The sequence below is a fragment of the Primulina tabacum genome, chromosome 14, assembly GCF_025594145.1.
Source record: "Primulina tabacum isolate GXHZ01 chromosome 14, ASM2559414v2, whole genome shotgun sequence".
Taxonomy (NCBI): domain Eukaryota; kingdom Viridiplantae; phylum Streptophyta; class Magnoliopsida; order Lamiales; family Gesneriaceae; genus Primulina; species Primulina tabacum.
In genome coordinates this window covers 32,669,963-32,686,119 of record NC_134563.1, presented here as the reverse complement: position 1 = coordinate 32,686,119, position 16,157 = coordinate 32,669,963, and the positions used below count along the sequence as shown (strand labels likewise).

The following is a 16,157-nucleotide window of genomic DNA, read 5'->3' as shown; positions in this document are numbered from 1 at the left end:
TTACGAATCTTTTTTGATACAGATATTCTATTTGTATTGCCAATAAAAAATTATTACATTTTTATATCAAAAAGTTTTATTTTTTATTATAAATATGAATATAATTAATATGTCTCATGAATAATCATCTAATATTTTTAAATAAACAGAAAGACCGATAAAGTGGTAGTGTGTATTTATGACTTTAAAAATAGAAAACTAAAAATAATAAAAACCACGTGGAATCCCACGAGAGTGGGCTGTTGGACTGAATAGTGGGGAAGGAATTCACGTGGCTTACCCTTTATCGAACAGTTCCAAGATTTTAATTAATGCTGATTAGGGCAGCGTAGCACGTCGAGGAATGGACGGTCCTAAGATTTTCAAATTGAATAAATTCAGTAAAATATTATTGGTACATACATATACGTATAGTTTATTTATGTATATATCTGTACATTCATAAATAAAATTTATTTTTAAAAAAAAAAATTATTGGTCTTTTGTAATAAAAAGAACATCGATTTTGAATTCTAATTTGGTCCCTTGCCAAAAGGTCTTGAAAAGTAGAAAGAAATGCTCCTTTTGAACTAAAAAATAAGTTCCTGGTATCTCTATAGCAAAAGACTAAAGAAAACATATAATTGAAGAAAAATAGAAAAAAAAATAAAGTTGTCACGAAAGAAAAGTCAACTTTCATATAAATAAATAAATATTAGATTCAGCGGCAACGATGCGTTCCCAACAAAATTTATAAATTATTTGTAAATGATGAATGCCATCACAGCCCTCGCTTTTTCTTATTTTATTTTAATTTATTAATTTGCATTGATTTCCATAATCGGCTTTAATTGCGTCCTAATCCACGTATTTAAACTATATTTACGTGTCCACGTTAGTCATTTCATTTCATTTAATTTCAGTTTATGACTTTGAGTTATGCTGTTATTTTTATATATATAGTTCTCATTGTTTTATCATATTAAATAAAATATAATTATTTATATAATATTATGTTTTTTTTTCAATTTTTCAAAAGAGTGCGTCGTGAATTTTTTTATATTGATTATCTGTATATTGTTATTGTTGTTGTTGTTGTTTGTATCTTAATTATAATATGAATATTTTTTGAAATGTTTTTAAAAATTATTAAAAAAATCAAATAGATTTTTTTATCTAATAAATGACAAAAAATTAAAATTTTTGAAAAATATTTATTCATTGTGCCTTCACGGAGTCGTAGACCTAACAGTCCGACTTAATAGCAGTCCAAGTAGGTGCAATCTGCACCTACTTGGATGCAATCTGCAATCTGCACTGCCATAAATATAAAGACATAAAGTTTCATTTTGGCTAACAGCTATAATTTTTGGTCTAGTGGTAAGTGTTTGATCCTAACAAATGGAGAGAATCCGTCAATATTTTATTGATCGAGTCTATATTATATTTCTATGTAATTTCACGTATTTTTATTTTGAATTCAAATATTTTATATTATTTCATATTAAAACATAAGTAGAATTTTACTTTTATAACCTTATTTTTTTGTTACTTGTACAGTGAGCTTTTTTTTAGTAGGTCAAATTCTCATGATTTATAATTAAATATATTATATTAAAACATAATAAAAGTTTTACTTTAGGTTAGCAACTTAGTATAGACAGACCTTATTTTACGTTACTTATACAATAACCTTGTGTTTTTAGTGACCTGAACGCCAAAATTTGCTATATCATTCGTAATTTTATTTTTATTTTTAAAAAATAAATTCCATACAATATAGAAATTATAGGATCTTCTAATTTCATTAGATTAAGTTTCATAATAATTTTTATTAAATGACATAAGGGATATTTTTATCAGATTTAATTAACAAGATTATTAAGAGAAGGCAAAAACTTGTGTGAGAAGATCTCACGGGTCGTATTTTGTGATACGGATATCTTATTTGGGTCATCCATAAAAATATAGTACTTTTTATGCTAAGAGTATTAGTTTTTATTGTAAATATCGATAGGGTTGACCCGTCTCACAGATAAATAATGCTTAATATATATAGTATAGAAATTGAGGAATAATAGAATTTCATTTCTACGTAAGATATATCATATACGTTTTAAAATTTATATATCTCGTTCGAATCTAATGTTATATGTTATATATCTCGTTCGAATCTAATGTTATATGTTAAGTTCAGTTAATGTAATAAACACTTTAGACCTAAAAAAATGTCTTATAATGTACAACTATTCAAATTAAACATACATTTATTATCATTATGTGTGAATTATCAAGATTTAATATAAATAAATATTATAAATTATGAATATAACAATTGATGCATTAGTAGTGTAACTAATCTTATATTAATGATGATGATGATGATAATTATTATCATTATATATAAAACAATTATTTTATTGTACGTGCATTAATTATGCTTGTGCTTTGTTGGCTGATAATAAATAATATATATAATATAACAAATTAGCTCAAGCTATAAATTTAAAGATCCAGTAAATCTTACTGATGTCTTCATTCAAGAGAAACGATCCTCAAATCTTTATCATTGAGAAACTAATTATTGCCACCAGCCTCCTGGCTCCTGCCATCCTCTCTTCAATGAAAGTGGTCTCCAACTTAATTGATTATTATTATTATTATATGCTAGTTCCTTGACACCACTCTTCAACGAAAGTGGTCTCCAATTTAATTGAAAATTATTATTATTATTGATATTCGTGGGAAATTTAGAGTCTGATTCCAGCAAGTGTCACTAGTCCAGACGCATGTTTCAAAATTGTCTGAACCTGAAATCATGAATAAGACCGTTAGAAGGGGGTCAGGAGAATCTCTTGGCGTAGCCCTTCCGACACTCAAGTCAGAGACTGAAGATATAAATGTAGAGCAGTTAAGAGTGCTATTGAAAAACAATATAGTGAATTAATCAACTAAACACTCAAACCTGATATTTATAGGAGAATACATGAGCCTTTGATGGTCCTGTCTTCCATTTGGGTTAGAGATGGACGAAAGACAGTGAACTCGTATCAATTATTATTATTATTGTTATAAACTAGTTCATTGACACCTCTCTTCAACGAAAGTGGTCTCCAATTTCATTAAGAATTATTATTATTATTATTCCTTGACAATTTGGATGTTACCCTCTTTCGCATGGCTCAAAACCTTTCTTGAGTTTTTTGAAACAAAAACTTTCTTAAGTTAGTTGCTTAAAACCTGAATTGCCTTTACCAATTTGTTAATGAGATTACCCTTATCTTTCCAATTATATAAGATCGACGAAAGGTTTGAAGCATCGATTTCGTATCATATATATAATTATTCATAAAAAATCATGTGAAAGGACTCACGGATTAATTTTATGAGACATATTTTATTTGAGTTATCAATAAAAAAATATTTTTTCTATACCAAAAGTAGTACTATGTATTATAAATATATTATGAGAATGATTAACCAATCTCAGTAATAAAGATCTGTAAGATCGTCTCATAAGATACATACTCTTAATTATTAGTGTGAGAACATGAGTCGGTATTAGGTGGATTCAGAATTTTTTTAGCTAGAATCTTACAAGGTAGCTAAATTAAATTTGAAAGGAATATAATTAATATTTTAATTATATTTTCTTTTTATATTTTTGCATATTAGATTATAGATTTTTGTCTTTTTAGACTATTGTTATCTTTGAAAAATACTAGGTATATTATATATATTTAAAAGAATTTAATACTTAATGAAGCTCTTGTATCTATAAATTTTATTCTGAAGCCGCTCTTCTGTGGTCCCTTTACATCAATATAGGATTGATTGATGAAAAATGTTGACGCTGATGCCTACAAAAGGTAAAATTTGGTTAGAGTTTTTCAAAACTCGGAGATTTCTGTCAATTGTGAGCGATGTGGCTCCTTGCTCACGAAGATCAATCATAGAATTCTACTCAAATCTCTCATCCAATGTGGGTGATGAGAGATCAACAAAGTACATACATGTGGTTGTCCGTGATCGGGTCTACAACTTCAATGATTCTATTATCAATACATTTTACAATACTCATATCGGTGATGAAGAGGCAATGTCTCCTTACATTAATGAATTTATGATGTTTTCACTAGAGGTTTGATTACAAAATTTTCGGACCATCCAAAGATACTATCTGATGCAAATCTGACTTCATTCTACTTCAGTCTATATAAAACTGCGATCCGAAACTAGATTACCTCCACAAATACTACGGTGGTTATCAGACAACGGGCCGTCGTACTTTTATCAATTGGAACTTGGAGTACCACATTTAATTTTGGTATATTAATGTTTAAGATTGTGTTTCAATTTGCTGACAGATGATTGAAATCAACAAAGTTGTCATTTCAATCTTAATCTATCGTATTCTGGAATCTCAAGGTTTTATAAGAGATATTGATGATGATCTCTCTGATGTTGGTGAAACGCTAAAGATTGTCTTAGTTTACTTCAAGGGGGATAGGAAGTTGGACTTTCCCTAGTCCGCCACTTGTGTTGCTCCCGATGTTGACAACACAGCCTCTTCATCTACCGTGAACCTTGCTAGTTTTATTATGATGTCTCCCTCTATTCTATTGGCTCAAATTGAGTTTGACTTGAAGCAAATATAAAATGCAAAGAGCTCGTAGCTCATTATGAAGCTCAAGTAGTCGAGTACCGCTTACTTTTAGAAATGGCGGTGCATTCTGGAAAAAAAAAAAGAGTAGGAAAAGCTGCTGCAGCAAGTGCAAGTTAAACAGGAACTCACCGATGGAGTTGGAGATGAAACTAGTTTTTAGTAATGATGTTTAGCTATTGTTAGTATTTTGATCTTATTGAATAAACTGCTAGGTGTTCTGGTTTCTCGTGTTAAAATACCTCTAACATGTGTATTTTGCTCCCTCACTTTGTTAATGGAGTTAGCTTTTGTTTATTTATTTGCATTGGTTTTGTAAACTGACAAATTTTTCTGGTGAATTTTTTGCCACGAGGCAACACACATTTAATTGTTTACACTTTTGCATGTTTAATTGTGTCTTATTTTATTTATCAAAATTTAATTGTGTGATAAATTATATTATTATGCTACATGTTGTGTTAAGGTGTTACTACACAACACGTACATCTAAATTACGCAATCTCTATTTATTTAATATTTTTATGTCAAACAACTCTTTCAAATTTGAACTTTATGATTTCAAACAATTACCCTTTCTAAATCTTTGTTTTCAATCAAAAATTGAAGGGAGCTTTCATAAAATAAATCTACTTTATTTTCTACTCACAACTTTTTTTTTTTTTGCGAATTTTATACCAAAATATAACATTATTAGAGTCGAACACAACTCATCTCTAATCCAATTACTTGGAACTTCAATCCAGAAAAAATATTTTCGCCACTGATTTGTTTGCAACAATTATTTCGTTCCATCAAATATCTCTATATAAATTCTATTGATATATTTAGATATTAAATTTATGTTTATTTAAAATAATCGATTCACCATGTGAGAGGCTCTAATAATAGACCACATCGAGTTGGGCCCATGTTAATAAAAGCAGGCTATCGCGAAGGCTTTCCATGAGCTGGTGTTCATCAGTTCCATTGTACATTAAGACGAAACAACATATACGAGGGGTAAAGATTACTACGTGGACGAGAGTGAAGGAGAACGGGTTTTTGTGAGATGATCTTTCAAATTTTTGTCTGTGAAACGAGTCGATATGTATTTATTTATAATAAAAATGATACTTTGGTATAAAAAACTAGATGTTTATATGGGTGATCCAAATAAAATATTTGTCTCACAAAATTGATCGGTAAGACAGTCTCAGAATAATTTTTGTATACGATGGATAGTCTTTTAAATTATTTAAATAATTGATTATTTATAATTTTTTAATTTCTTTATAATATATGTACTCTTGTAATAATAACTCGTCTCTATTTATTTTAGACTGCGAAAAAATAAAAAATATGAAATTAAAGAATGTGATTTATATTTTATCCATTATTTATCGTAAAAACATCGATTTCATTTGTTTCCTTCGGAAAGAGTCCCTTTATTTCCGTCTGATATGGTATATGGAATTGAAGAAAAAAGGTATTTGTTTGTTGCAATTTGGGTTAGTCTATGGTAAATCGCAAGTATTTCTCTCTCTATTCCATTAATATTAGATTATATGAGTCCCTCAATTTTTATAAAAAATTATTATATGTTGATGATCCAAAAACTAATATTTTACCATGTACTAGGAAGAGAAACGCTTCAAATATATCATATAATAATCCTTCAAGTTTCTTGGCATTTGATTGAAGGACGCAAATACTATCAAATTCGAATCACTTAGAAACCATTTGAAGCCACTATGATAAATAAATAAATAATAAAAAAAAGTTATTGGGAAAGTTTTTATAATACCTTTGAAATCTTGCGTCTTTAACTTATTTATTAAAAATAATGTTTTTTTATGATATGAGAACTCGTAACTGTTATCTTTTCGATGCACTGAGTGCATTGTGTAAGTTCTTGGACTAACACAATAGCATGTAAACCACATGAACCATGTAAACACATTGGATAAGATTTATGTGACAAATTAATCGAAAAAGATATTATTTTGAGAATTGAACTTTTGATAATTGACCGACTCATATACTCGACCAGTTCTAGAAGGCTTATTGTACAATGTAGTGATAGAGACGTATATAGAAGGGGTTGTTGGATTGGACGACAGAAATCGCTCCTTATTTCTAAATATTTTTATATTACACATATATTTAGTCAATTTTGGAAGTTTTTCTAAAAGTAGCGAATAATTCTCCTGTAAAAATATAAATGAAATTTATTATGACGACAGCATTGAAAAATACAAAATGGCCGCGTTAATTTTTGGATATCTAATCAGGAATATGACATCATCGTATTTACACGTGTTTTAAATTTTAAAATATTTATTTCAATATGATCAGAAAATAATCCCGACGTATTTCATTTTACATACGTAAAAAAATCTCACATCACCCCTTAAATTTATTACTAATTAAATTTTTAATAACTTGCATTAAAATTTGGTAGAAATTTTTAAATATAGACCAATATTTAAATATATCAGTAGGTCTTTTGTGAGACGGTCTCACAGATCTTTATTTATGAGACGGGTCGATACTCCACCCTACCAATATTCACAATAAAAATTAATACTCTTAGCATAAAAATTAATAATTTGTCATGGATGACCCAAATAAGAGATTCGTCTCACAAAATAGGACCCATAAGACCGTCTCACATAAGTTTTTGTCTATATTGAAAAAATTGTTTCTTACCAATATTGAATGTTCACATAACGTCACAGTTACACACGCCATATATAATTTTGACCTTCGTGTGAGAACACCAAGTATGGAAAAAAGGTCGCCTTCCTTAAACTATCAGTTATAATTTAATTATATGCTCGTGAATTACTTTTATATTTGTTACACAAATCGAACATATAGGAAATTATATGAGATATATATGTATAGCTAACTTTTAATCGAATTCTTCAATTTTAGTTATTTTCATCGGAGTGTTGATGTAACACTAGAATACGATAATATGTCACAAAAAATTGTTGACATGTTATTGGATATTGTTAACGTGTCTGATGCTAAATTCATATTATGCTGAAAAACAGATTAAAAATATAAAATAATACAAATTTGTGGAATAAAATAGTAAATTTACTAATAACATAACCAACAATGAAAAACCTACTAATTACATGACAAAGTAATGAAATTTCCCCTGGAAATTGCTAGACTTTAGACAATTTCCTAATTCCTACCGACGTAATAAAATAAAGCTAGATTTTCCATGGACTTAGACATATTCATTTGAATTTTCTTCAAATTTATTGTCGAAGAATCCATGCTTGTTCGCAAAACCAGCCAGGATACATAACTAAAAGTTCGACTATACACACATATATTTTATTTTAAATTTCTTATTTAAACCAGTAACATATCTATTGTGAGACGATATTATGAATTTATATATCTGATATGGGTCGACCTAGCCTATATCTACATTGAAAAATAATATTTTTAACGTAAAAAATAATATTTTTTCATGAGTTGGATCGAATTAGAGATTCATCACACAAAATTGAATAATGAAACGGTCTTATAGAATTTTTTGTGTTAAACTAGTCTTGATCAAAGTAAAATGATATAATAATTTGTTGCACCTTTAAAGCTTTTGACTAAATATGAACTGGATTAATTTTATTCTTCTCTCCACTGTTAGATATGTGAACGAGAGGCGGATGACAATGTAAAAGTTCATTTAAAAAAAATAAACAATATAATATAATATTGTGACGGGGGTTTTCTAACTTTACGTCCTTAGTAACTTTCAAAGCTAACATTAATATAGATATGTCAAAAATTATGGTTTGAATCAAGTTTTCATAACTTGTGATTAAAATAGTCTATTTTAAAATAATAGTTTAATTGGTCGGATTTGTTTAACTGAACGGTCAGATCAGAACAATACTATTATATCATATAATATAATAAACAATATATTTTAAATTCTAAATATCATAAATTTATATTAAATAAAGCGAAATATTTTTCATTATATAAAAAATCAGTTAACATCTAATACTGGTAAAATAATATTTTTAACAAAATTCAAAATCTATATAATCATATATATATATATATATTAAATTCAATTTTTTTAAAAAAAAAAATTGTTAACCGGTTCAACCAATTTTGGACCGGTCCAAAATAGTTTGGTCGATTTTGGCTGATTTGATCAGTAAAATAGTTTTTGAGCGATGTCCGGACCTGATCTGTGACGGGTTTTCGATCGAACCGATAGGTTCTTAAAACATTGTTTTGAAGTGAATTTTTTTTGTAATATTAGATAAATAAGAAAAATCATTTTAACTGTTGTATAAGTTTTTTTTGAATATTATTTGTATGTGTACCGGCACACGCGACTTTCTTGCATGTAGTAATTGCATCTTTTCTTTTCTTTGAAAATACCAAATTAGTAATTAAATGTTTTCCTATTTTATATACATGATCATCTTATTATATTATAAAGATTGATAAAAATGTTCTTTATTGATTATTTAAGTTACCAAAACAATCTCGCCGAAAAACTTATTCGTTCAAAATAAATTATTTTATACAATAAAATCTCTCAATATCCAATAAACTTATTTAAAAAAAAACCCCACAAAATGAAGAATTTTGCTCCTAAATAAATTAATATTTCACTAAACAGCGAGAATGTGTACATTCCAACGGTTCTTTCTAGTTTCTGAAAGATATTTTATTTTAAAACCCTAAGCACTATTTAAATATACACGATATATTTACATCAAATTACATCGCTCAACATTTTTCATTTCTTTCCCTAATATATTAGTATATTTGTGATTTTAATCTCTTACGTCATCGAATTGCAATCTTACTTCTACGGCTTTCGATTTTTGACGATTTTACTCATTAGAACGACCGATATGACACTACACACGTTGACGTTAAATCAGCTGTCATGTTGTTGTCACATGAACGTAATGTTAAAAAAATAACTAAAGTTCCAAAAAAAAAATAAAATAGATATCAAACTAAGACTGAAATTTGACAAAATATATAAATGACTAAAAGTACAAAAAAGATAAATATACATACATGATTAAAATCGCGAAAAAAATCGAAATCTCAATTTTTAAACTCTGATTTTATTGTCACGACCAACGATCTCATCCTGACTGACTGTCCAATAAAATTAATAAATCAATCAATCAATCGGCGAATTTATTAAAATAAAATATGAAGAGCACTCCTTAACTACATTCAGAGAAAACCGAAGGGTATGATATATAAAATTAATTCAGGCATGACAATGCCAACCCTACAAATCCCGTAATTTAATACCCTGCAGAATCACGAGACTATCAATTTCTTGAAAAAACAATTACTCGAAACCTTCCTTATAAACAATCACTGTTTGATTCGGACCTCAAGATTGCATATCCTATTTCATAATTACTTCTTGCATTTTATTTTATGGTTGGTGAAATTTATGCAATACTTGTCCGAAAATTTATTAAGTCGAGGGATTAATTATTAGTTTCAAAATTAAAAATGAGATTTGGAACTTACTGACACTTGACTTGACAATAAATAAGGACAGCTGGCACCATACCAACTTCAAAGCCAGCGTTATATGTATATATATAGATTTAGCCAGAACCACAATTAGTGGTGGAATTATTATTATTATTATTATTATATTATTATTATTATTATTATTATCACTGAAAATTTAAGGTTCAGTTTCAGCCGTTGATAGCAGTGTGAATGTAGACATCGAATTTACTCTAGGCCTGAAATCACGAAGGGGGCCGGAATGGTGTCTCGACGTATCCCCTCCGACGCTCAAGTCAGAGACTGAGAATATAATACAAGAGCAGCTAATGGTGTTGTTAAAAGTCAATATATTGAATGAATGAATTAGACACTCGAACATGACATTTATAATAGAATACATGGGTCTGTCATGAGCCAACTACTTTGGACATGAATGGGTTGGAGACCCAAAGTCCGGTTTGGACCTGATGTTGATGGGCCTATTCATAGAGTATCATCAGCATTGAAGAGGTCGACTGCACCCTCAAAACCCACATCCAAATAATGAAAAACTTTCGGACCACGAATCTCATTGAACTCTTCGGACTTGAGGAATTCTTCCTTGAATGAGGAGGCTTCTTTCACATGTTGGGCCTTGGCGTCTTTAAGGTTCCTGCGGACTTGTGCTGCTTCAGCTCGAGATGTCTTTCACTTTTCCTTCAACTTTTGGATCTCTTTTGTCTGGTCTTCTATCAGTCGCTGAAGCTCCTTCCCTTTCTCCTTCAGAAGCTCATCATATCGAGCTTGGGACTCCGAAACCTGCTTAGCATGTGTCGTTTTCGCCTCGTCAATACCCTCACGTAAATCGTAGCAGGCGCTAGACCTGATAACGTCGACGCGCTCAACCAACTCCCCTAGATACATGATGCTCTGAATAAAGAAGACGGAAATGAGAAGACGAGAAGAAAATCAATCGTATATTAAATATCAAGTTAAGTTTTAAAGGGAGAAATATACATCAGTGAAACTGTTGCATGTCATGCGGGAAAGATCATACTATCCCAGTGAACTCAAGAAAGCAGCATATGCGTGGGAATGAAGCTGATATAATAGCTTCTAAGCTATGTGAGTGGGACCTCGTCCAACAATAACCAATTTCGAGGTATACAAAGGACGTATCCCCGGCCTAGAAATGTGTTCATCATCTAATCCAGACACCTTTTGAGAAGAAGCCGATATGATGGAGATCTCAGAAATTTTTCGCTTACCCTTCTGTGGGGCTGATGGGCCGGGAGCAGTGGAAGTCTTCTTTTTGCCAGCCTGATGAGGAAACTCGGCCTGAGGAGTTGGGGAGGAAGCTCGCTTCTGGGTGGAGGAGGATGAGCCAGCCTTCTTTTTCGCATGTGGTGGGTGAGCCAGCAGGCTTCTTCGCAGCAGTAGAGCAATTTCCCTTCTTTCATGTCATGACTGTTGGGATAAATGGCTTCTTGGGTGCTGATGACGAACCCCCCCAGATTGCCGGAACCAAACTCTAAATTTTAAATGAGTATCAATATATATATTTGTTCATTCATATTTTGTCGGTCAGATAACAAGAAATAGATTCGATTTAATTTTTTGATTTTGTAATTTTCGTGTTTTTTAATTTGTTATAATGTTTACGTAATGATATTTAACTGCGATATTAAAAATAATTTAGGTAAAAAATACTGTTTATGAAATAAAATTAATTTTTATAATGTTTAAGGGATTAATATTTAGTTAAGTCACGGCACGAAGAAGTCAATGTAACTTTCTTCAGAAACTTCAAAGAAAGTTTAGACAGCAAGAGGATCAGAGAATAAGATAGAGTATGTATTTTGTGAGATGGTCTTGATAATTTTTATTTGTAAGACATGTCAATCTTACCGATATTCACAATAAAAAGTAATATTATTAGCAAAAAAATAATATTTTTTCACTAGATGACCCAAATAAAAGATATGTTTAGCAAATACGATATGTGAGACTGTCTCATACAAGTTTTTGCCAATAAACTAAGGGATCACTTGTATAATTATTGTATTTGAATGAATGAAACTTGTTTTGGAAAATCATTATTGTTTTCTCTTCTACAACTGTTCACATATTTACACATCACACGCATATTCCTCCAACTTTATTACATCATTCCCTTGACCATTTCCGTGGCAACACTCAACACTAATTATTGAATTTTCGACCATCAACTCAGTCACACAAAATTAAATTAGTTTAAATGTCAATAATATTTTTATCCGAGAGACAAGTTGACATTATCCATGATTATCATGAAAAATAAAATTTTTAACATAAAAATTATATTTTTTTAAACTCATCTTATAAATTTGATCATATTTGTTTTTTTAATGATTAATTAGAGCTCTTAAACGAGCATGGATTGAATCTTCCCGTTGACTTTAATTATGTACTTGACGACAAATGGTGTTGTAAACGTATTATTTAAATTACTACACGAATCATATTTGAATCCCCCACTTTTGGTTAATTGTTTCAATAATTCGATGTGGTTAACATTTAACATGTCAATACTATCAGTGTTCTAAAAAAACCCGCTTAAATTCCGTTTAAACACGTTTAAGCTTGAAGCTCGATAAAAACGCCCGACTTCGGAGAAAAACGAAAAAAAACAGTTAAATTTAGTTTGATCGAATTAAATATAATTAAAACGTTTAATTAAATATGCTTAAGCGAAGACATTCCTGCTTCGGGACCCTTCACAGCTTTTAGAACCTTGCATACTAGTCCTACTTATAAACTAATTATGTATTAAATTCAAGAACAATTCAATTATACTAATACACACTCTTAATTAATACATAACAAGATTATCAAATACACATGAAGCCACACGTTTAATTATTATTATTATATTATATATATAATAATATAATTATAATTATAATTATAATTATAATTGTAATTATTTATTTATTTTACAAACTAAAGAAGCTGCAAATAGTCCTCGTAGACTTGGTCCAACATGAACAGATCACTGGAACCATCCGATTGAGGTAGTGGAAGAACACAATAGCCACCCAGGAAGTCGTCGTCGCCGTCGCCGTCGCCGCCGCAAACTTCATAATCACCAACCTCTGGCCAAGCCATCGGCACGAAAGACGCCTCCGCCTTCCCGCCACCGCCCCCTGCTTCCGGATCGGCGCCATCGCTACTCGAAAACCCACTCAACATGCTGTCGAGGCTGTCGGTCCTCGAGAAAGCCGGAGAAATCCTAATGGGTTTCGGCAAGTATACTTTGATCTTCTGAATTTTATCAGTATCATCAACTTTGTTGTCAGCTTCGGCTTTCTCAACCCTCTTCAGCTTCTTCGATTTCTTAGCGACCGCGGCGGCGGCGGCGGCTTTCTTGACTTTGGGTGGTTTGGGTAGCTCCTTGTGAGGTTTAGGGTGGATGCCGGCATTGTTGAGTTTCTTGAGAAGATACGTATTCCAGTAGTTCTTGATCTCATTGTCCGTTCGACCTGGCAATCTGCCGGCGATTAGGGACCATCGGTTGCCCAAAAGTCCGTGCAGCCTCACGATCAAATCTTCCTCATCCTGGCTGATGTTGCCTCTCTTAATTCCTGGCCGCAGATAGTTCATCCACCTCAATCTGCAGCTCTTACCACATCTCAGCAACCCTACATAAGCCCAAGTACCTCGTGATCAATCAATATTTCCAAGTATATTATTATGCACACAACGTAAACTTCTTCTTGAAAAAAAAAACATACCAGCTTTCTTAGGAAGAGATCTCCATTGGCCTTCTCCATTTTCTTGAATGAAATTAGTGAGCAGAGTATCTTCCTTGGTAGACCAGGGTCCTCTCCTCAACCCCACTTTGGAACAACAAGGAGATCTTCCCATTTCGCCTGCGTTCAACTTCCCTGCTCGCAAATGTGTGTGTGTGTATATATATTAATTTCGCCAAAAGGAACACAAATAAGGCAGACCAACGAATGGCCTTCTCTCTCACACAGTAGCAGCCACAGAGAGAGATTAGGCAGAGGTCACAAAAAATTATGGTGGCTTTGTGATTCCTTTATAGGCCACCAATAATTGAATAAATAGAATGATGGTTAGTAGTAACAAAAATGTATTTCTTTATAATATTTTATCTGTATTATATTTATATTCACAATCTTATTTATCATTTACATATGATACGAATTTCAATTTAATTCGAATGATATAATTTTTTATATCAAAAATATTATTTTTTATTATGGATACAGAGTCTTCTTACATATTTTATTCATGTATATCAGCCAATAAAGCACGATGGGATCCATTGGTTTATTATTATTATTATTATTATTATAAATAAATACATATATTCACTTGCTCCAACAAACTTCCGAATACACGGCCGGCGGCTATCGTACCAACGCAGACAGGGATTAAATCGAATTAATTCAAGTAAAAAATAATGAAATAAAAACTTGTTACCATATTGATAATTATTTTTATTTGGGTTGTTTTTTGAATACCAAATTAGCCGAATTCCCTACGAAAATTTTAACTTTTGGTTTTTTTTTTAACAAAAACAATAGTCGATTAGAATTTAGTTTATTTTTGTTTAGGTAGACTACTATTCAATCTTTGACTAGGGGTGGGAAGAAATACCGAAATACCGAAAACCGTACCGAAAAAATACCGAACTTACCGAAAAAATCGGTATACCGAAAATTTCGGTATCGGTATCGGTAAAGAATATTTTTTTTTCGGTATTTCGATATATACCGAAATACCGAAAATAGTTTTTTATTATTATTTTTTTTAAAATTTAATTTCGATATACCGACAAAATTTTCGGTATCGGTATGGTACCGGTATGAACTTTTTTCATACCGAAAATTCGGTATACCGAATGTGCGGTATACCGAATTTCCGGTATCGGTATCGGTATGGAAAAATTCCACACCGATATTTTCGATACGGTACCGTAGTTCGGTACGATATACCGTACCGTACCCACCTCTAAACTAGATCTCTTGTGAGACGGTCTCACGAATTTTTAACTGTGAGACAGATCAACCATACCGATATTCACAATAAAAAATAATACTCTTAGCATAACCATTAGTATTTTTTCATGGATGATCCAAATAAGAGATCGTTTCACAAAATACGATCCGTGAGACCGTCTCACACAAGTTTTTGACTCAATCTATCATGTACTCGACGTTTTTTTTATCAAATGCAAAAATTATAACATGTCAATATTGGTAAGTTATATCAATTAATTCGTAATTCGATCTTGGGAATTTTATTTCAGTACTATTCAAAAAACTAAAAACGAACTTTCTCCCCTATTTTTGAATGATAAAATAGAAATTATATTCCTCAAAAAATATAAGTTACATTTTAAAAAATTATTTTAATCTATCTTTAATATACTCAACCACTTTGGTTGCATTTACTTGAAATGGGTAGAAAGAAATGACTCACGGGCAAACTCATCGTTTGATACAATAGCATTTTCTTTTTTTGAATTGCTGTACAATAAATATGTCATGCGTAGTTATTTACAAGAATTATATTTAGAGATTTTGCTATTATATTCTTACATTTTATATTGAATGTATCATGAGATTTTTGTAACTATAATTTTTACGTTGAATTTTTTGTGTGGTAAGAATTATTGTACAAATCTGACTGTACGTATAACATGACCGGTCTACAATACATAGAATGGGAAAGTATTTATTACAATGTTGGGTGTAAGAACACAACAAAGCCACATGTTAGTTTCCCAGATTGTTCAGGACCTTTAATTTTCCTATGATTTTATTTTATCGAATTGCAAAGTAATTTACAAAGCGGTTTCCCCTATCTGTAGTAACAATTTGAAATACAGAGCAAACAAGAATCAAAGTACAATCAGCACCTTTTGGGAAAAAAAGTTGCTCTGAAATAAACAACCGAGGATTTAAACTTTGTGTCCTTTTGTGGGGATAGATATGCCTCCTTTTTTCAG

General features: G+C 30.8%; 1 protein-coding gene across 1 annotated transcript; it reads right to left on the bottom strand.

The window, feature by feature from the left end:
* Window positions 1-12,967: 12,967 nt before the first annotated feature.
* Window positions 12,968-14,201, bottom strand: LOC142524954 (uncharacterized). The gene is made up of 2 exons (XM_075629115.1): window positions 13,912-14,201; window positions 12,968-13,818 (listed from the first exon to the last, which is right to left on the bottom strand). Exons 1-2 carry the CDS (start codon window positions 14,042-14,044, stop codon window positions 13,121-13,123), a joined length of 831 nt encoding a protein of 276 aa, XP_075485230.1. The 5' UTR covers window positions 14,045-14,201; the 3' UTR covers window positions 12,968-13,120.
* Between the last annotated feature and the right edge of the window lie 1,956 nt (window positions 14,202-16,157).